The sequence below is a fragment of the Delphinapterus leucas genome, chromosome 11, assembly GCF_059928025.1.
Source record: "Delphinapterus leucas isolate spDelLeu-1000000601 "Yukka" chromosome 11, BTC_Dleu_Yukka2, whole genome shotgun sequence".
NCBI lineage: Eukaryota > Metazoa > Chordata > Mammalia > Artiodactyla > Monodontidae > Delphinapterus > Delphinapterus leucas.
The window spans coordinates 49299373-49321828 of record NC_143139.1 but is presented as its reverse complement, the minus strand read 5'-3'; the positions used below and the strand labels follow the sequence as shown (position 1 = coordinate 49321828).

The 22456-nt window shown below is 34.9% G+C and overlaps 1 protein-coding gene across 8 annotated transcripts in view; it reads right to left on the bottom strand.

The window, feature by feature from the left end:
- Positions 1-22456, bottom strand: part of MON2 (MON2 regulator of endosome-to-Golgi trafficking) — a 200508-nt gene that overhangs the window by 156713 nt on the left and 21339 nt on the right. For all 8 annotated transcript variants that reach the window (XM_089919984.1, XM_089919982.1, XM_089919985.1 and 5 more), the window contains exons 3-8: positions 19951-20078; positions 19309-19440; positions 16455-16584; positions 13827-13924; positions 12591-12716; positions 8158-8352 (exon numbers count right to left, since the gene is read on the bottom strand). In XM_089919984.1, coding sequence (XP_089776110.1) covers positions 8158-8352; positions 12591-12716; positions 13827-13924; positions 16455-16584; positions 19309-19440; positions 19951-20078 — 809 coding nt within the window. The remainder of the gene's footprint in view (positions 1-8157; positions 8353-12590; positions 12717-13826; positions 13925-16454; positions 16585-19308; positions 19441-19950; positions 20079-22456) is intronic.

Sequence of the window (22456 nt, the reverse complement as noted above, 5' to 3'; positions counted from 1 at the left end):
TAAGAGATAAGCTGGTGAATACTGGGGAAGAACACTGACTCTCCAGTGCAGTGGTTCCCAAAGTGTGGTCCCTCAGACCATTTCAGTACATCTGTAACATCACACTATTTTTGTAATAAGACTAAGATATTACTTGCCATTTTTAAAGTATTGACATTTGTACTGATGATTCAAAACAATGGTGGGTAAAAGAGCTGGTGCTTTAGCAAGAATCAAGGCAGTAGCACTGAACTGTACTAGTGTCATTGTATTCTTCACCATCACACACAATTAAGAAAAGTAAAAGGGTCTATTTCACCTAAGGACCACAATCACAATGAACAAAAATAAAATACAATTATTGATTTTATTAAAGCTGACCCATATGTGCATGTCTTTGTAATTTTCTGTGTGACAAAACAGGAAGTACACATGAAGTACTTTTGCTGTGTATCAAAGTACAATGGTTGTCTGAAGGAAAGGCACAGCTGGGAACTGAACTAATCACTTTTTTTCTCCTATGAGAACCATTTTAACTAAAAGAGTATATGGCAAACTATGACTATTTAGACTTGTGTATATTGCAGATATTTTCTCAAAAATTAACCAAGTAAGCCTGTCACTTTTGGGGAAACAATGGACAGTATTTATTGTCAATGATAAGATTCAAGCTTTCAAACAAAAATTAGAATTTTGGAAAACTTATATCTGCCGTTGTGACCTTGACAGCTTTTTAAAAACAAAAGACTCTTCTGATAAATGGTTGCTGATATTAACATGTGTGATTTTTGGTACTGTATAAGGTATTAACATTTGGAACATTTGCTCAACCATAATAAATGATGCATGGGTAAAGGATACAATTGAAGCATCAGATGAATCAATGAATTTTAACGTAACAGAGTATAAAAATGTCATTACCATGGTTTCATATTCTACACCTTTAAGAAAGAGTCACTGGTTCAGTTTGGTATAAGATCAAAGAAGAATATATACTATTACCTGAAAATGCCATTAAAATAATTCTGCCTTTTCTAACTATATATCATTGTGAGGACAGATTTTCTTCATATGCTTTGACTGAAACAACGTATCACAAAATAATGAAAATAGAAGAAGGTATGAGAATCCAGCTATCTTCTATTAAGCCAGACATTAAAGAAATTTGCAAAAAATATAAAACAATGTGTTTTTTTCTTTGGAAAATATAGGTATCTTTCATGAAAATAAATTTTTCTGTTAACATGTAATGGATTTTAGTATCATCTCAGATTAATTTTTAATACGGTAAATAATATTAGAAATAATCCACATAAATGAAAGCTCCTCAATAATTTTAAAGCGTATAAAGGGGTCCTACAACCGAAAAGTGTAAGAAGTACTACTCTAGTATGTCCTTTAAGATGTATCATTTCCAGGTTTAAATATAGAAAACACAAGAGAAATAAGAGAGATGCATTCCACATCAATCACGTATCTCACCCCACAACAACCACACTTCTAACTTTTGCCCTTGGGAAACTAGAATGTTTGAACTGTTCCATCCTAATGAGTCAAGTCTCCATGTAACAAATTATAACACTAGGAATTAATGCCATATCTGAAGAATTCATCTTTGCAGCACAGTCCTAGAGCTGCCTTTTTATGAAGTTTCACCAGTTGGTCATCACGCCCAATTGATAAGTGAAGAATAGAAGCAGGCTTTTCTCTTCCTTCAAACAGCAACATTCAATCTTTACTGTAGCTGGCTGTGCTTTTATCTCTCCCCATTCTGTCCCCCCAAATCGAGGAGACACTAAGATCAAAATATAGAGAATGGTAGAGGAGCAGTACAGGAAATGTGGCACTGGCAGCCTTGGAGAGAGGAAGAAATGAGAACTAAGAAAACAGTGAAGAATAAAATGCAGTGGGGTTAAGAGTGTGGGTTTTGGGGGTGTAAAAGAATTACTTAACATCGCAGCTCTGCAGCTTATAAACTGTATGATCTCAGGCAAACTACATAAATATCCTGAACCTCATTTTTTCAGCTGTAAAACAGAAATACGAAGGCCTACTTTATAGGGTTATAGTAAAGTCTAAATGAATGAATGTAAAGCACTTGTTAGTATCCAGAATATATGCACTCAATATCAGCAATTTCATCTAAAACTGAAATTACTAAAGAATAAGATTTCTGTAGCTATGAAAAAGTCACTGGATGAACCGCTAGATAACAGAAGTGGTGAACAGAAACCAAATGCCTTAGTCTGCTTGAGCTGCCATAACAAAATACCATAGACTGGGTGGCTTAGAAAACAGAAATTTATTTCTCACAGTTCTAGAGGCTGGAAGTCTGAGATCGGGGTGGCAGCATGGTTGGGTTCTGGTGAGGGCTCTTTTTCTGGCTTGCAGGCGGCTGCCTTACTACTGTGTTGTCACATGGCAGACAGAGAGAGAGAGCATGCTCTCCAGTATCTCTTTGTATAACGTCACTAATTCTATCATGGGGGCCCTACCTTCATGACCTCGTCTAACCTAATTATCTCCCAAAGATCTCATCTCCAAATACTGTCACAGTGGGGGGGGTTAGGGCTTCAACATATAAATTTTGAAGGGATACAATTCAGCACCAAGTATTATAAAAATAAAAGATAATTAAGTTGGTAATTCTTGATTTGGGAACAGAAACAAAATGTGAATTCTGCATTTGCCGTGGTGAAGATGTAAGCATGCTGCATTATTGTGGAGAACAGAAAAAAGATGGGGTTCTCCATTTCTGATTAGTGGATATGAAAAGGAAAAGGAGAAATGTCTTCTCTTTCTATAGCCTTATGTTAATTTAACTAGTTAAACATATATTTTAAAGAGGGAAGAGAGAGAAGCCCTCCCAAGACAACTCTGATAATACTTAGGGAATAAATAGTGAAGTGATATATATTCGGCCTAGTCACAGGTAATAAACTCTCTCAGTTTTTGTTCATCTGGGAAAGACTTCATTTTGAAGGAAAGTTTTGATTAGTATTCTTGATTGACAGTTTTTTCTTTCAGTACTTTGAATATATCACCCCATTCCCTTCTGGCTGGCAAGGTTTCTGCTGAGAAGTCTGCTGAAAATCTTATGAACACTCCCTTGCACATGAAGAATCACTCTTCTTTTTCTGCTTTAAAGATATTTTGTCTGTGACTTTTGACAGCTTGATTATAATGTGTCTTGGCTTGGGTCTCTTGAATTAATCCCAGTTGGAATTCTTTGAGCTTCATGAATTTGTATGTCCATTTCCTTCTTCAAATTTGGGGAGTTTCAGCCGTTACTTCTTCAAATAAACTCTCTGCCCCCTTCCCTCCCCATCTAAGACTCCCATAATGCATTGTGAAATAATAAGAAATATATATGTTGGTCTCCACCCCTGATTTTAGGAGAGCTCCTAAAACCCTTGTAAATAGGGGTGGCTAGGAGCGTCCTTTGTTCTAAGAATTGACTTCTGACCCCAGTTCCTGACACATATCTCCTAAAACCCTTGTAATTTCCTGAATGATAGGAGCATCTGACACAGAGCTCCTAAATCCCTTGGAACTTTGTAGGTAACAGGAGTATCTTTTGTTCTAATGAGGCAACTCTCAATGGACTCTGGGATAGGGGTTAGTTACCAGAAAGAGCAAACCATGATTAGAATCTTGGTACTTTCAGCCCCACCCTCCATTCTCTGGAGTGGGAAGAGGGGTGGAAATTGAGTTAATAATCAATCATGCCTACATGATGAAACCTTCCTAAAGATCGCCAAAATATGGAGTTTGGGGAACATCCAGGTTAGTGAACGCATTTACATGACAGAAGGGTGGTATACCCCAGCTTCACAGGGACAGAAGCTCCTGCTCTCAGGACCCTTCCAGAATTCACCCTATGTATCTCTTTATCTGCCTGTTCATTGATATCCTTTAAAATATCCTTGCTAAGAAATTGGCAGAAGTAAGCAAAATGTTTTCCTGGGTTCTGTGAGCCACTTTATCAAGTTATTGAACCCCAAGAAGGGGTCGTGAGAACCTCCAATTTGTAGCCAAGTTAGACAGAAGTTGTTGGTAACCTGGGGATCCACTACTTGGGACTGGCATCTAAAACAGGGGACAGTCTCGCGGACTGATCCCTTAACCTATGCGGCCTGTGCTAACTCTGGTAGATGTCAGAATTTAATCAAAATGTAAGACACCTGGCTGTCAGAGAACTGGTCAGTGTGGGAAAAATATCCACGTTTGGTTACAGAGGTATTGTGAGTGTGAAAGTAAAATACAGTGTGTTCTTCCTAGACATGCATATACTGGTCTACTTGAGGTGTCCCATAGGGTCTCTTCATTCTTTTTTCTTTTTGCTCCTCTGACTTGATAATTTCAAATAACCTGTCTTCAACTTTGCTGATTCTTCCTTCTGCTTGATCCAGTCTGTGGTCTATTTCCTCTAGTGAATTTTTTCAATTCAGTTATTGTATTCTTCAGCTTCAGAATTTGTTTGGTTCTTTTTTATAGTTTCTCTTTGTTGATATTCTCATTTTGTTCATATACCATTTTCCTGACTAGTTGTCTGTGTTCTCTTTTAGCTCTCTGAGCATCTTTGTGATGGTTATTTTGAATTCTTTGTTGGGTAACTCACTTATCTCCATTTCTTTAGGGACAATTTCTGGAGGTTTATTTTGCTCCTTTGGTTAGGCCATGTTTTCCTGTTTATTTGTATGTCTTCTTATTTTCTGTTGAAATCTGGGCATTTGAAAAAACAGCTAACTCTTTTAGTCTTTATGGACTGGCTTTGTACAGGGAAAGATCTTTACCAATCAGCCCAGCTAGAGATTTTGGGGTCCTCTCAAACCTTTTCTGTCAATGTGTCCTCTCTGGGCTTATGTGTGTAATTTCCCAGCTAAAGACATTTGCCGATTTCTACTCAGGAGCTCTCCCTGGTGTCTGTATGTAGTATTGCAGTCTGTGGTGCTGTATCAAGTCAAGGTATTGGTGCTTCCCCTGGTGTCTGTCTGTGTTACTATAATCTCCCTGGTGCTGTGGCCTTGACTTTGATCTCAGCAGGCCCCCAGGCACCCAACTATGTTGCTGCCTTTCTTTTAAGTGTCCAAGAGTCAGCTGAGACAAAAATCAGTCCCTTGGGCAGTACCCCCAAAAGTCAGGACATTGGTTGCATATTTCACCCTTCTTTTCCACCTGAAGGAGAAGCCATAAGTTGGGAATTTCCCTTGATCATACCATGCTGTGCTGTGCCAGGAGTGGGATGAGGTACAGCGGGTAAGTGCAATGGGTTTTCCTACCCACTCTAATGAACCTTTTCTTGGCCTTGGACTTGCCTGGGGTGCTGTAATTTCTAAGCTGGTTTCTAAAGTTCTCACAAGGGCAATCTGTTCTGTATATTGTTAAGTTGGTGTCTCCATGAGGGGTAGAGTGCCTGGAGCTTCCTATTCTATCATCTTGTCACTCTGCTGTACATTTTTTTAAAAGTTTTTTTGTGGATAGAAACAGACTATAAATAAACACAATACAGAAAATATAACAACTGACAGGTAAAAACTTTCCATCTTTAGAGAAACTAATCTACCTTTCTTAAAAAAGAACTTTAAAAGACTCTTAAACCCTTGGCACCAAGCCCTGATAGTTTACAGTTCCCTAAATAGCAACACATTCTTTTTTTTTTAATTTAACTTTGTTTTTCTTATATAGCAGGTTCTTATAAGTTATCTATTTTATACATATTAGTGTATATACGTCAAACCCAATCTCCCAATTCATCCCACCACCATCACCCCCCTCCCCACTTTCCCCCCTTGTTCTCCATACGTTTGTTCTCTACGTTTGTGTCACCATCTCTGCCTTGCAAACTGGTTCATCTGTACCATTTTTCTAGATTCCACATATGTGCATTAATATACGATATCTGTTTTTCTCTTTCTGACTTACTTCACTCTGTATGACAATCTCTAGGTCCATCCACACCTCTACAAATGACCCAATTTTGTTCCTTTTTATGGCTGAGTAATATTCCATTGCATACATGTACCACATCTTCTTTATCCATTTGTCTGTGGATGGGCATTTAGGTTGCTTCCATGTCCTGGCTATTGTAAATAGTGCTGCAATGAACACTGGGGTGCACGTGTCTTTTTGAATTATGGTTTTCTCTGGGTATATGCCCAGTAGTGGGATTGCTGGGTCATATGGTAATTCTATTTTTAGATTTTTTAAGGAACCTCCATACTGTTCTCCATAGTGGCTGTATCAATTTACATTCCCACCAACAGTGCAAGAGGGTTCCCTTTTCTCCACACCCTCTCCAGCATTTGTTGTTTATAGATTTTCTGAGGATGCCCATTCTAACCGGTGTGAGGTAATACCTCATTGTAGTCTTGATTTGCATTTCTCTAATAATTAGTGGTGTTGAGCACCTTTTCTTGTGCCTCGTGGCCATGTGTATGTCTTCTTTGGAGAAATGTCTATTTAGGTCTTCTGCCCATTTTTGGATTGGGTTGTTTTTTTAATATTGAGCTGCATGAGCTGTTTATATATATTGGAGATTAATCCTTTGTCTGTTGACTTGTTTGCAAATATTTACTCCCATTCTGAGGTTGTCTTTTTGTCTTCTTTATAGTTTCCTTTGCTGTGTAAAAGCTTTTAAGTTTCATTAGGTCCCATTTGTTTATTTTTGTTTTTATTTTCATTACTCTAGGAGGTAGGTCAAAAAAGATCTTGCTGTGATTTACGTCAAAGAGTGTTCTTTCTATGTTTTCCCCTAAGAGCTTTATAGTGTCCGGTCTTACATTTAGGTCTTTAATCCATTTGGAGTTTATTATTGTGTATGGTGTTAGGGAGTGTTGTAATTTCATTTTTAGCAACACATTCTGAAATGACTTGATTTCCTACAGTATTGCCAAACAATGTATTAAATATATTACAGATATACCTCACGTGGCCAGAAATAATTATAACTACAGTGCTTATAAAGACTAGTTCTAAATGCATTTTACATAAATGGACTTGGAATAGGAAAAGAACATCTATGACAAGTATAACATAAATATGGAAAAAGCCTTTTTTTAAAAATAGTCTCCACAGAATTTAGTATAAACTACCTATACGGTCTAATAGTTTGTTATGTTGTTGGTTATTGCTAACATGTAAGATTGACTTTTCATAGATGATCTATAACCAATTTTTTTTTTTTTTTTTGCAGTACAGGGGCCTCTCACTGTTGTGGCCTCTCCCGTTGCGGAGCACAGGCTCCGGACGCACAGGCTCCGCGGCCATGGCTCACGGGCCTAGCTACTCCATGGCATGTGGGATCTTCCCGGACCGGGGCATGAACCCACGTCCCCTGTGTCGGCAGGCAGACTCTCAACCACTGCACTACCAGGGAAGCCCTCTTTTTTTTTTTTTAATTCTTTTTTCTTGTGATGAGAACTTTTTTTTTAATTAATTAATTTATTTATTTATTTTTGGTTGTGTTGGGTCTTCGGTTCTGTGCGAGGGCTTTCTCTAGTTGTGGCAAGCAGGGGCCACTCTTCATCGCGGTGCACGGGCCTCTCATTATCACGGCCTCTCTTGTTGCGGAGCACAGGCTCGAGGCACGCAGGCTCAGTAGTTGCGGCTCACGGGCCTAGTTGCTCCGCAGCATGTGGGATCTTCCCAGACCAGGGCTCGAACCCGTGTCCCCCACATTGGCAGGCAGATTCTCAACCACTGCACCACCAGGGAAGCCCTAACCAACTACTTTTGTTAATTAAAATTAAGGTAAAATGCTGAATTTGACTTAACATAAAATTAAAAAGAAACATACCATCATATACCATTTTCTCTGAAAAATATTTAAGAATCAATCATCACATTGAAAGAATTATGATCTGGAATATCACAACATACCCTGCATCCAAAAATTTATGCAAAATAGATACAATATTAGACTGAAAGTAAAAATTGATTTCTTATGCTAGAATTCACCAAATCTGATAATAGGCCATGACTCTTCTTTACATACATTAAAAATGCCACATAAACATAAGAAAGGGAAGAATGAACTTTTGAGTACCTAAGAGAATACCTATACGTGCTCAAAAAAAAAAGTTTGCTTAACTGAAGTGAAAAAGCTAAATACATCATCTTCTCAGAAGAGACTTCATGCGATTACACACACAAACACATATAAAAATTAGCACTTACCAAAAGACTGTAAAATTGCTTAATCAGAACAGATACTACTCTCAGCAAACGCATGCAGATAGGAAAATATGGTTTTTCAACTGGTGCTGGAGAAGATGAAGTGCTGGAACCTTGTCTGAACTTTATATTTGGAGAAAAGAGCTTTATCACAAGAGGACATACCCTTTCTTTGAGGAGGAAACTAAATTCCTGATGCTATTTGCAAAGATTAAAAAAAAAAAAGAAAAAAAAGAAGAATTAACTTAGTTTGTACTTAATGCTTATAAAACAGTCTCACAATTAATAATAATCTTTAATAATCAGTATGAATAATTTAGCTTTATTATAAGTTTATACAGTTTATTATTTTACCATTTTACACACAATTCTGAAATTAGTATTGTTCTTTGAGAATATAACATCAAACAATATTTCAAGAAGTTTTAAAAAGAATCTAAGTTGAACATTTAATAATTTTGGAATTAAAATGATGTTTATTACTAGGAATTTTAATTTTAGTAGGACACTAGCAATTAAAAACATAAAGAACAAAAGAAAGAAAATACATTACGCAAATTCAAACAGATAAAGCATTTAAATAGGCAGCTTACAAAAAATCTGATTAATAAAGTATAATAAATTATATAATTCAGATTTTATTTTGCAAAGATAATTCTATTCATGCATAGAAGATTTACTAATTAATATTTTGTTCTACTTAGATTGCTTGAACAGAACACAAAAAGCTGATAAAAACACAATGACAAAAAAGCATAATTATTTTAAAGTCTGGGAATCTTGCAAAGAATTCTTAAATTTTACTTAGAATTATGGCATATTATGCAGAAAAGCTCCCTTAACCTATTAATGCCTTAACTATATTAGCCAAAAGTAGTCCCATTATACTGACAATACAAAGTCCAGTCTACATTTAATGTCTAACCTCAAATATATATTATTCTGTTGTTTTAAGCATCTCAATTTCATTGAAGCTGCAAACAAAGAAACAATAATAAAAATCTACCAATCTAATCCTTTAATCTTACCAAAAAAAGGAAAAATAAGGCATAGAGCAGTTTATTTGTTCAGAATCACAAAATTTGTAAAATGTATTTTTTTAAAAAAATCAGGTTCATTCAAGGAAAAAAATCAGCTTTACTAGAGAAAAAAAAAGAAAGAAAACACAGATAAGTAAAAAATAAAAGCTTTGCTTCATCTCACCTCCCAGAGATAAGTTAGTGAGTCATCATTGTTGACTCCAAATATATATCCTTCTAGTCTTTTATATCCATTTTTTAAACATCTTTATTGGAGTATAATTGCTTTTATATCCATTTTAATGTACTTTTAATTCTTCCCCCCAAAAAATGGGATCTTAAGAGTAAAGTGATTTGAAATTCTAATCTCAAATCTACAGTAGTTTCACTGACAAAATGAAAAGCATAGTTAAGTCCGTTTTCATACTTTATTAAATAACCTTAGGTATTGGTTAATTCATAAATATTACAGACAACTCTGAAAAGTTTTATCTATTCACTTTTCCCCCTCACTATTCAACTAGCTGCAACTGGGTTTCCTCCACAACCCCCATCAACCACTCCATCTCCACTGAAACTATTCTCATTATACTCATGATCACTGTGGACAAACACTGCCCTTTCAGTCTTACCAAATTTCTTTGAAGCACCTGACATAACTGATTACTTGGTTCATCTTGAAGCTTTCTCTGCTTTTGTCTTTTATTATGCCACAGTCTCTCAGATACATTCCTACATTTCTGGCCCCCATGTTCTTAGTCTCTTTTGTATGCTCATCCTCTCATGCCCAACCATTTAACAATGAGGTTCCTCAGAGCTCCAGAATATCAGGTCCTCACTTCCATATGTTATCGCCATAGGTGATCTCATTCACTCCCATATCTTCAATTAGCAACTATATGCCAGTGAAGTTTAAATTTATAACTTTAGCCCAAAACCTTACTTCTGAGCTCAAGATGCATAAATTAAACTACCATTTTGTGTACACTCAGGTGTCTCAAAATGAGTAAGTTCAAAACTGAATAAACTATCCTTTCTAGCAAAAGTTCTGCCCATAGAGTATTCCACCTTAGTAGCAAGCAACACACTGCTCAAGCCAGAAAGCCAAAAGTCATCTTTGATTAATAAGTATAATTAGTCCTATAACTCACTGATTTTATTTTGAAGAAGGTAAAAGACTGCTTTTTTTACTCACATTTCAATGATTTATTCAGCATTTACTTGCTGACTGTTTAATATGTACCAAGCACTGTGCTAGGTAAAGGAATTCAAGGTTAAGTTCGATTTTGTCCCTGCCCTTATTAAAGCTTATTTTCTAAAAGAGAAGACAGATCCTTTCTTAGAGCCACTGCTCTGGAATATTCTTTTCCTATACTACCTATTTCCCCCAACTAACTACTCTTTATCTTTCAGGTGAAAGTTTCATAGCCTTCATTCATCACCAACTCTCCACCAGGTTTGGTACCTATGATACTCATTTCCATAGCACTTTTTATACTTTTCCCTCACAGCACTCATCATGGCTTATCATTCAGTTAATGTTTTTCTTCCAATTAGATTGGTAGGTGCCGTAAGGGCAGGAATTTTATCTGTCTTATTTAAATTCTGTATTCTTGGCACTGAACACACGGACTAGCATATTGTAAGGGATTGGTAAATTTTGATTGGATGAGTGAACAATGAGTGAATGAAAGCAAATATTTCTCTCTTGAAGAAAACTTTGTAGGTGTAAATTTTAGGATCTTACACAGAATAATTCTTTTTTCTCCTCTGCATTATAGCAGGAAGAATAAAGTAGAATAAATTTATTATGGGTACAATAAATCTGGAAACATTTTTTCAAATCCTTTCCTACAAAATTAAAAAACATAATCCAAACTATAGACATTTCAAATTCAAATTCATTGTCTATGGCCATACCACCCTGAACGCACCTGATCTCGTCAAATTCAAATTCATTTACAAATTCATTCACTCATTCATTTAAATATTTACTGAACACCTGTCATATGCCAGGCACCACTATAGGCACCTATACAACAGTGAACTAAGTCCCTGCCTCATAGAGCTTACTTTCCTGTAGGGGAAGTGAGATCAACTAATGTACAAATACATATGTCAGGAGGAAATAAGTGATACAAAGAAAAATAACAAGGAGTAAGAAAGACAAGGGTGCTGCCATGAAAAACAGCCGCCATTTTACACAGTGGTGAGGAAAGTTTATCTGGTAGGTTGACCATTGAGTAAAGACCTCAAAAGAGTAAGAGAACAAGCCATATGGGAGAAAAGCATTCCGGGTTCAGGAAGCAGGAAGTACAAAGGCCTAGGAGCAGGAGTCCACCTGGGTCATTTAGGAACAACAAGAATGACAGTATGGCTAGAGGGTGAGGGCACTTACAAACTATGAAACCTTAGACAAATTATTTAACCCTCTTAAAGTCTTAGCTTCCTCCTGTGTAAAGTAGGAATAACTGGTACTTCTCAGGCATTTGTGCAGCTTAAAGAGAGTATGATATATAAGGAATTTAGCAAAGTCACAGCATGGAGTAGGCAGTCCAAAGTGGTAGCTGTTACAGCTATCAGTTTATACAAGACGATTAGTCGAGTTGTAGCTAAACTTATCCTATACTAATACAAGCAAGGGAATCATCAGTTAATATTATTATCATTGAAAGCACTGAACAGTTGTCTAACACGGACCAAAAATTATGAACCATGTAGTAAAAGTTTCAGTCCCAACTCTTGGGCTAAAGGACCTTCTACTTTTTTCTCACTTGATTCACACATTTTTAGGTAAAAGCAAGGATAAAACAGATGACTTAGGGAGGGGCAGCATGGTAGGGAAAGGAGCTAGAGTAGTAGTTAAAAGTTCTAAGTTTTTGTTCAAGATCTGCTAATAACTAAAGAACCCCATGTAAATCACTGAATCACTTTTGGACTTTAGCTTCTTACAAGTAAAATGAAAAGTTTGAATTCTTTCTCACTTTTTCCCCTATTAACCTTCTGTTTTGAAATATTCTGTATAGCACATTAAATTTATTAAGCATTGACGACTTCTTTTTTCCATTTAAATTATGTTAAAGCACAAAGCTGCATATAAACAAGTAAAAAAATTAGTGACAATTTTTTAAGGCTTTTAAATATTATAAAAATAGCTCACGTACCACATTCCTCTGTACACCCTTAGATTGGGAAATGCTTGACTAGACACTCTAGGAATTCCTTCTAATGTTAAAATTTCAAACTGCTTGGGCACAACAAAAATTAAGATATCAGCAAATTATTATATGTCTAAAGTCTAAGGTTATAATTTTTTGCATTTTTTAATGTGGGGGAAAAATACATGTTACTCTCTTGATAAGTATCTGTGAAAAAATTAAAGATTAATTTTGTTGCAAGATACTACAAATGGCTTACTTGTAAAAAGACTTGTGGAAAATCATTCAAGACTGACTCAAGTAATTCGAGGCCAAATGTTCGGGTCATTTCTGTCATGCCTACTAGCCAGTAAGGGGCATCAGCATTAACCAACTGACAAAGGTCCTGGGAAAATAAATCAAACAATGAATAAAAAATAAAATATTTCACATGCTGGAATGAAATGTCCTTTCATTTTATAGTTCACAAAAATTTTTTTAAAGTATCCCTTCTTAAATAATAGGTTTTACTCCTTAGAAACTAAGTACTGGTAATTCAAATTTTGATTAATTGTATAGTTGATTAGGTAAGTAAACTAAATATATAGAGTGCACAGATAAGTGGTTATTCTAACATGGTTTTAATGAAAAACCACTTAACCCTTTAACCAAAATTAATAAAATTTTCAGTGCAGGTTAATCTTATTTTATTCACGACAAGTAATGTAAAAATCAGGTATTTGCATATCAAATTACATTAGGTAGAACAGAAATTTAGTACTTTAATTTTCCTATTAAAGGAAGTATTTTATATGACTAGTCATCCCTAATATATCTAGTTCAGGGTTTAATTCATTTTATTTCCTTAAAGTGAAACATAACATTTCATCATGTTAATTAGCTATAGATGCTCTTTAATGTTTTAGAATTTTTTTTAAATACAGGTATCACGGGCTTTTCAAAAGTTCGCTTTACCACTTAGCTTTTACAGAAGACCTACGTTAGCACCTGTTTTCTCTAACCAGAAGAAATCTGAAGAGGATTTTCATTTTTACAGAAAAAAAAAAAAAAAAAAAAAGGCAAAAGTGAAAATCGTGTCAGCACTTGCTTTGCAGCGAGCCCATAGTAGAGGCAGCACACACCCCAGGCAGCAAGAGTGGTACCGCCAAGCTCTTTCCCCGGGAACTACACTCAGCATCTCAGCATCAAGCTGCCATAGCTTTGAACTGTGTCTGTGAGCATCTGTGCTTTATCTCGATCTATTTTGTGCATTCGTTAGGTAATTGTGTACTAAGGTAATTGCTTTTTCACTTTAGGCCATTTTGGCTTATGAAAGGTTTCACAGAAATGTGCTACTGTCAGATAGTGGGGGTAACCTGTACCTCTTTGACACTATAAAATTGGACAATTTAAAAAAATGACGCTTAAAAAATTGAATCAGATACAAAATTGCAAAATCAAAAATTCATACAAAACTATACTGTATAATAAAAATTATTCTTATCAACTGAAATACCTGGAAAAGCATATATGCATCTTTAGCACAAGGTTTGAGGGTACTGACAGATCTTCTGTTACTATTTCCTTGGACTAGTACTGGTTGTTCTACAACATCTGCAATCAAAATTAGAGGGGTTTTAGGAGTTCATAATGACCATTAATGAATCATATATACTGTCTAAAAGGTATCCTTAAAATAAATACTTATTTATAGAATTATAAACTTTAATAATAACTTCAGAACCATGCCTCCAAAATGGGAAGAAAAATTGGGAATCCCATTTTTATACAAAATGCCATAAAAATCACTCTTCACTATCTTACATTCATTTTAATAAACTTAGTATCTTTACACATACATTTGATTTTCTCAGTACCCCTTTCTCCAGTCTCTTTATTTCATGGATTTAAAATCCACATGATCTTTGAATGTACCATTAAATATCAAACATATAAATATTTATCACATGGTTAATTTCTCTATCATCTCTCCATCTTCAAAAGAATTAACTGCTTGATCTGCCACAAGTACTATGTCAGTCACAGGTACTGACTAGCTAAGAGTTAACTAGAATGGGGCTTCCCAATTTCTTTGAATACTAAGAAGGTATCATTCCCTGTAAGCTATGACAGCCTGTTTTGAATAAATGTTGACTCAATGACTACTTGAAAAGAAAGAGGTTCTAAGTATTTTCTACCTTATTAGAAAGTATTAAATGAGATATTAGTCTTTAGAGACACACAGGCAAAACTACCAATCCAGAACTTATATTGAGATTATGAATATACAAGACATTCAAACTGGAGAACTGCCCTGTTTTATCCCTTAAGTTTAATTCCTTAATATTCCAAACTGCTAGAATTCCACCTGCATTTCCCCTAGGAAAAGTGAAACAAAAGTCAGTGGGAATATCCTAATAAACCAACAGACTAAATGTCTGAAACTGAATGTGAAAAATCTGACCAATGGTTAATTTCAGGAAAAGTGAAGCAATTATTAGAGTAGGCACCATTATCATTACTTACTAGTATTGCCGTTTTTTACCAGTATTACCAAAAAAACACCAAATGATATGAAAGATTGCTAATATCAAGAGTTTAAGGGGAGGGCTTCCCTGGTGGCGCAGTGGTTGAGAGTCTGCCTGCTGATGCAGGGGACACGGGTTCGTGCCCCGGTCCGGGAGGATCCCACATGCCACGGAGTGGCTGGGCCCGTGGGCCATGGCCGCTGAGCCTGCGCGTCCGGAGCCTGTGCTCCGCAACGGGAGAGGCCGCGGCAGTGAGAGGCCCGCGTACCGAAAAAAAAAAAAAAAAAAAAAAATATTTCGGGCTTCCCTGGTTGAGCAGTGGTTGCGAGTCCACCTGCCGATGCAGGGGACACGGATTCGTGCCCCGGTCTAGGAAGATCCCACATGCCGCGGAGCGGCTGGGCCCGTGAGCCATGGCCGCTGAGCCTGCGCGTCCGGAGCCTGTGCTCCGCAACGGGAGAGGCCACAACAGTGAGAGGCCCGCGTACCGGAAAAAAAAAAAAGAGTTTAAGGGGAAAGAAAAAACTATGTAAAGGAAAAAAAAGTTTAATCTTTTGTTTCTTGACTCCATAAAACAGAGAGGTTGCTCTTGGTAGCACCTTATGATCTTTTCAACTGATCATGGGAAAAAATTTACTTTTCATCCAATAAGGGTTAACAAATGAAAAAAAGGTTAAAAGTTATCAAATTATAAAAATTATAACAGAAGCATAGTATCTGTAAGCTCTGTGACAGGAGATGTTTTAAGTTTTTAGGAAATGTTGTAAATCACAAAGAAAAAGATGCTAAAAATTACAAATATTTGATGAAAATATGAAAATATTAAACTTTACATTATATAAATAATCTTGATTAATACATGTTAAAAGGCAGAGACAAAGATTCACATGAGGGAAGCTCACTCTTGGGAATTTACCCTAAAGAAATAATTCATATGGAAATATATATGTAGGAAGACACTCAAAACAATACTAAACTATTGAACACAAGTAGTTCATTAAATTATAGAATAGCCACAAAATATAATGCAACCATTAAAATTTCAATTACAAAAATAACATGAAAAATTCATATAATGTAATGTTTGGCTGAAAATACTTATAATGCAACATCTGGTGTGTAATGTGAAATTATCATCTTCGATATGAAATTATGAATATATTAGAAATAAACATGGAAAATAGAGTCCACTTCTTAGGGTGATAAAATTATGGGGGATTTATCTTTTGAATTGCCATTATCAATAATAATGAAGTTAAAATGAACAGGCTTTTTAAAATTTTTGTGTGTGTGGTACGCGGGCCTCTCATTGTTGTGGCCTCTCCCATTGTGGAGCACAGGCTCCGGATGCGCAAGCTCAGCGGCCATGGCTCACAGACCCAGCCGCTCCGTGCCATGTGAGATCTTCCCAGACCAGGGCACGAACCCGTGTCCCCTGTCTTGGCAGGTGGACTCTCAACCACTGTGCCACCAGGGAAGCCCTAACAGGCTTTTTAAAGTATTCTAATTTTTAGGTAGCCTAAATTCATAGGGGAATGGCTGACAATCAATAAAAGAGAAAAGCATGGATGTTAGAGCCACCCACTGTCAAAAGGAAACAACTTTTTTCACTTTACCTCTGTGTCGTTCATCTTCAGCAACCATCCTCTCAAAAACAACAGTAACAACTTGTCGCACTGTAGCAGCAGCTGTATTATTTGTAATATTATCTTTTGTGAAGTGTAGTCGAAAACAAAGAACAATTGCCTGAAAAAACAATTTCCATTTAGTGTGAAATAAGATTGAGGAACATGGTTATTATCTTTATTTCATCTGATGTAACCCAAAATTAAATAATTTGTTTCGCTGCTTCAATCACCTACACTAAAAGTCTCACTCTTTCATATAATAAAACTACAAAAAGCTCAGCATTTTGAAATAATTCAAACTCTCAGTAAATACACAGACACATAAGATTGACCAAGGTAATGTGAAATACTCCTTTCACAATCTGGTTCTTTTAACATGTATATAATAATGTGTTGTGCTTTTATTTTCCCAGAACTTTTTTTTTTGCAAATAGCAAGTACTCAAACTTTGTTGTATCACTAAATCACCTGGAGAAATACTATATAAACTTGCTAAGCATATAAATGAATAATTTTTAAAAAAGGAATCATTTTTTCTTTTAAAATCAACTTTATTAAGGTATAATTTATATACAATAAACTGTATCCCTTTAATGTATATGATTTTATGAGTTCTGACAGTTATATTCACCTATGGAACTACTGCCACAATCAAGTATAAGACATTTCCACCATCCTAAAAGTTTCCTTGTGCTCTTGCAGTCCATTTTTTCCTCCACCCTTGGCCCCAGGTAACCACCAATCTGCTTTTATCACTATAGATTAGCTGGTATTTTCTATACAAATAGAATCATTCAGTATGTGCTCTTTTCTGTTTGGTTTCTTTCACTTGTAATATTTGTGAAATTCATCTACGTTTTTCTTTGTATCAGTAATTTATACTTTTTTATTCCATGGTATGACTATACCACATTCTACTTATCCATTCATCTCCTGATAGACATTTGGGTTGTTTCAGTTTTTGGCTACTGTACAAAAAGCTGCTGTAAACATTCACATACAAATCTCAATGAGGACATGCATTTTCATTTACCTGGGTAAGTAAACACCTAGGAGTGAAATGGACAGATCACACAGTAAGTATAAGTTAAAATTTTAAAGAAACTGTTAGTTTTCCAAAGTTGCTTTACAATTTTATATTCCTGCCAGCAGTATGTGTGAGTTCAAAATTATTCCATGTTCTCAACAACACTTGATATGGTCAATCTTTTTAAATCTTAACTATTCTAATGGGTGTGTAATAATATCTCCTTGTAGTTTTAATTTGCTTTTCCCTGATAACTAAAGATTCTGAGGCACTTTCCATGTATTCATTAGTCAGTTGAATAGATTATTTTGTAAAGTGTCTGTTGAAATCATTTGTCCATTTTTTATTGGGTTGTCTTATGAATGAGTTGTAAGAGTGTTTTCAATAAATTCTAGATAAAAGTGCTTTGTCAGATATTTGTGAATATTTCCCCCCATTCTGTGGCTTCTTTTATGATTCATGGGTTTGTGCCCTACCTAAGAAGTCTCTACCTACCCCAAGGTCACAAAAATTTTCTCCTATGTGTTCTTCTAGAAGTTTTACAGTTTTAAAAGAAGCCATTCTTGGAGGAAAACATAATAATGGTATTTTTAAATACTATGCCTTATCATATTAATTATATTAAACATTTAAAAGAAAGCAAGCCTTTGATACCACTAACACTTTTAAAATTTCAACATAAAGGAAAAGTACATGTTATAGAGAAGCTTTCCTATTACCCAATTTTATATTATTTCTTTATACTTCATTTTTCATCCCCAAATATTACATTTCCAAATTAACCAAAATACCAAAATAAATCCTATATTTATTTATAAAACTATAATCAGTTCTTATTGCTTGGGTAGGTCAAATGATAACCTTTTATAAAATTTTAAATATATGTATCAGAACAATAATTTGATAGCTAGAAACCAAGAGGAACTATATACAACATATATATAAAAATACATTAAATATGTTATAAAGCAGGTATGGGGTAAAAGAATAAGCTATTTGCAATTAAGTAAAATCTCATTATATCCTAAGAACATGAAATGAATAACTAGAAAAGAGATATAGTCTCTATACAGTATACTGTGATGGTATACTTTGCTACTTTACAAGTCAACCATTCTTAAAGGCATACAAATTATAATACAACTATTACTGAAACTCCAACAATTTCCCTAAATAGTAAATCATTAAGTAAAGACTGGTTTTTATATTACTTGCTGTACTTTCTGTTCTTTAGAAATATTTCTTAATTTTAAAAAACTTTTTAAAGAGTGAAACAAATAATAGAACAGCTGTTATATGTTCCTAAAGAGGGTGGGAATAAGAGAGGAATGAGAAATAGCAATCATACATGCAGCCTTACCTAGTATCAATGTATCAATGCCAAAAGGACATTTTTCCAGATATTTAAGGGATAGATTTAAACTATCTGGCTTACATAACATATATATGTGAAATTATTTTTAAAAGGGGGAAAGGGAGAGCTATCAGGAATACCCAAGATAATTGTGGAGAACACTGATACCTCAAAACACATTTTTTTTCTTTTCCTCTTTCTCTATTCCTTTTCTTCTGCCACATCCTATTCATAACTAAGCCTGTCAGCTATATCCAAGGGGCTCTGCTTAATCACCCTAACCTAATTTCACTTCTAACCTGTGAAAAATAAAGCACCGATGGCTTTTAACATGCAATGTGCATTACTGCAATAGCTACAGGAAAGGTGCTGTTCAAACAGCACCAGGCTTTTCTCTTTCAGTCAGCTTATTCAAATACTGTCTCAAAGCACTTACGAACTTTGACAAACAGGCTTCCTACCTTTGAGAGTGCCTCGTCATGAACTACTGTATTGGTTGTTAAAAGAACAAGAACTGTTTGAAGCAGCTTAAGTTCTTCAAGACTATTTTCCATTAGCTGCCAAAGCATGTTAATTATATTTCCAGCTGCAGTCTGTAAAACAATGATTTTAATTATTGTCAACAAATAAAATATAGGTGTTTGGGTCCTTAAATAAGAAAAGTGATGCAGATTCATAGTGATGAAATGTTTTTCCTTATTTTACTGTCATAAGGTCAGATACAAACAATAGCCTTAAGTTAACGAACAACAAATTATCAGTTCAGATAATCTAGCAAACAGTCATGATTTTCTCTCCTACATTTTAAAAAATAATTTATGAATAATATTCTCCGTCAGTGATACTGAAAACTTGCTTGGTTCTTAAGATTTCATCTATATTAGTGAACTATGAATTCTTAGATTACAAATGACTTGACAAAATGTACTTCGTTCTTTATTCTGAGTGTTTAATAATGAGACAATTTGGTAACCTTTTAAAATTAAGCCAATGTCCTTCAAGCACTATTGTACATTAAAATATCAGGTATGTTTTATTCTCTCCTTATGAAAACTCATGATTTGATTTGTAAGTGCACAGTTCAGATAAAATCTTCACATTACCTCAGACACAACTTCATGGGACATGAGCCTCTGAATGGCGGCTAAACATAGCTGAGTGATCTTCGGTTCCTTGGTTCCACAACCCATTAGAAAAGGCTGAACAACCTCTGAGCTGTTCTCTTTCAATGCTTTATTTGGAACACATATAAAATAAAATTTTAAACATAATTCATAAATAAGAATATTTTAATATAATTACAACCAGTAATGACAATCTTAATAAAAAATCACTTAATGTAAAATAAATACCAAAATAAAAATCAAGCAGTAAGAGTTAAAATACTTCACATAAATACTACAGACTCTGTATCTAATCTACTCCCCCTTAAGTTCAGCTCTCCCATGCCTTTCTCCTGGCACTCCTTTGGTTCTCCTCCATCTTCTTCTATAAACTCTTTAATGGCAATTTCTCAGAAGTTCTATCCCACGTCAGAAAGACTCTATTTCTTCAATAGTGCAAAAGGGAAAACAGGAATAAGAATTCATATTCTAGAGCAGAAAAGTAATTAAAAATAGTATATACATCAACCCCACCACATTTCTGAATGAATATTCAGAAAATCCCTAGAATTTTATTATATGCCTTGAATTCATTGGCTCTAGTTTCTTCTTCAAGAAGTAAACTCATTAAAAACAATAACATTACTCCTCTTACTACTGAAATATTGCTTTAAACTAATTGGATGCACATGCTGTAATTCCAAATCTTAAAATAACTCCTTCGACCAAGCCACTGCTTTCAGAAGTTTTAAAATGTCAACAAAAATGTAAAAGATTAGAAAATGCACAAACTGAATTATACATAATTAAATTTACAAAATGAAATTAAATCAATACACACTTACTGAATGGCTACACAAAGATGAACAAGACAGGTTTGTCATCCTCAGGGAATTTGAATAAATAACATAAAATTCCAAGTCAAGAGAACTTTAAACTTATGTGTTTGGTATTTGTTTTCAAATGTACTACATCCATCAATTATTTTTTGACGTTAAGAATTGTAATAAAGACACAGAAATCTGAGTTTTAACATGTTTTTCAAAAGAAATTGTGAGAAAGTCATCCAGAATCACCTTTAAAAGTGTAAAACTAGTGTTAACATTAATTTTATCACTTAAATCCCCTTCTTTCTTCTCCCAAAGCTCCCTTTATGGTATGGCAAATAAAGACTACTATTTACTACAGCATGCTCTGCAAAGTCCCTCAGTATGCCAGTATAAATCACTGATTTAGCACAGCTAAGAGAAGGCAAATATGACTGGCAAAGAACAGTGTTTTCAAAAAAGCTCCCCTGCCTTATTTCCTTGTTTTCTTGTTCATAAAGATTTTGAATCAAAACCAGAGACATAAAATTTCCATAACAATGTCACAAAACATTTTACATGAGTGATTAAAAGATGACAATAAAGCTCAAAAAATACTATTCTGAAGCAGTAAATATCCTGCTATATTCAATTCTGCCAGAATCAATGAAGTATGAGGCCATCCTTAACTCTGCAGAACATTCCAAATTATTAAATCTTGTTCAGGCAAATATAAGTTTTCAATACTAACAAGTGGCACTTATAATTTTTATTACATTAACATGTGTTTCTCATTTGAGTATCACAATACTCATATAGAGTTTATAGGGTATGATTTGGACCAAGTAAAACAATAAGTAGGTGGTAAAACCAGAAACTGAAAATGTCTTCTAATCCCTGGTTCACTATTCTTCCCACAACATTATGCTGCCACTCTTTAAGGTAAACAGCATTTGATGCAAATGGAAATTAAGAGTCAAAAGTGTCTAAGAGAAACCAATTGCCTGAAGTCTTCAGATGAATGAAGAAAAAACAATGTACTTTCATAGAGGCTCTGATGACAATGATTTTTAAGACACACCCATATCGCCAGAAAGAAAATCAGTGCCAATTACCTTTGCCAATTAAACTATGATACGATGCATTCTAATCACTTATACTTTTTCATCACAATTTCATACTCTAGGCCAAGAAGGCCATTGTTATTTCTTATCTTTTTGATAATAGCCATTCTAACAGGTATAAGGTGATATCCTTATTGTGGTTTTGATTTGCATATCCCTGATGATTAATGATGTTGAGCATCTTTTCATGTATCTGTTGGCCATCTGTATATCTTCTTTGGAAAAAATGTCTATTTAGATCTTCTGTCCAATTTTTAATTGGATTGTTTGTTTAGGATGCCTCATTGCTTGAGAGTACTTCACTACTGTCTCTGAGATATTCTTCTAAGCTAATGATACCCATTCTGCAGGCTTTGATGGTGCTTTTTTTTGACCTTACCATAAGATGTTAACAGAAAGTTTTTGCACAACAACTAGGGTGACATTTCAAATAGCAATGAAACTTACGTGATACCAACAATGCACGTTAACTCAACTGATGTGACAGTATGAACAAGTTCACACATGCACTGAAAAAGACAACTACAACACTATCTGGCCCACAGTGATTCTAAGATGCCATTAATTGTAAAATGC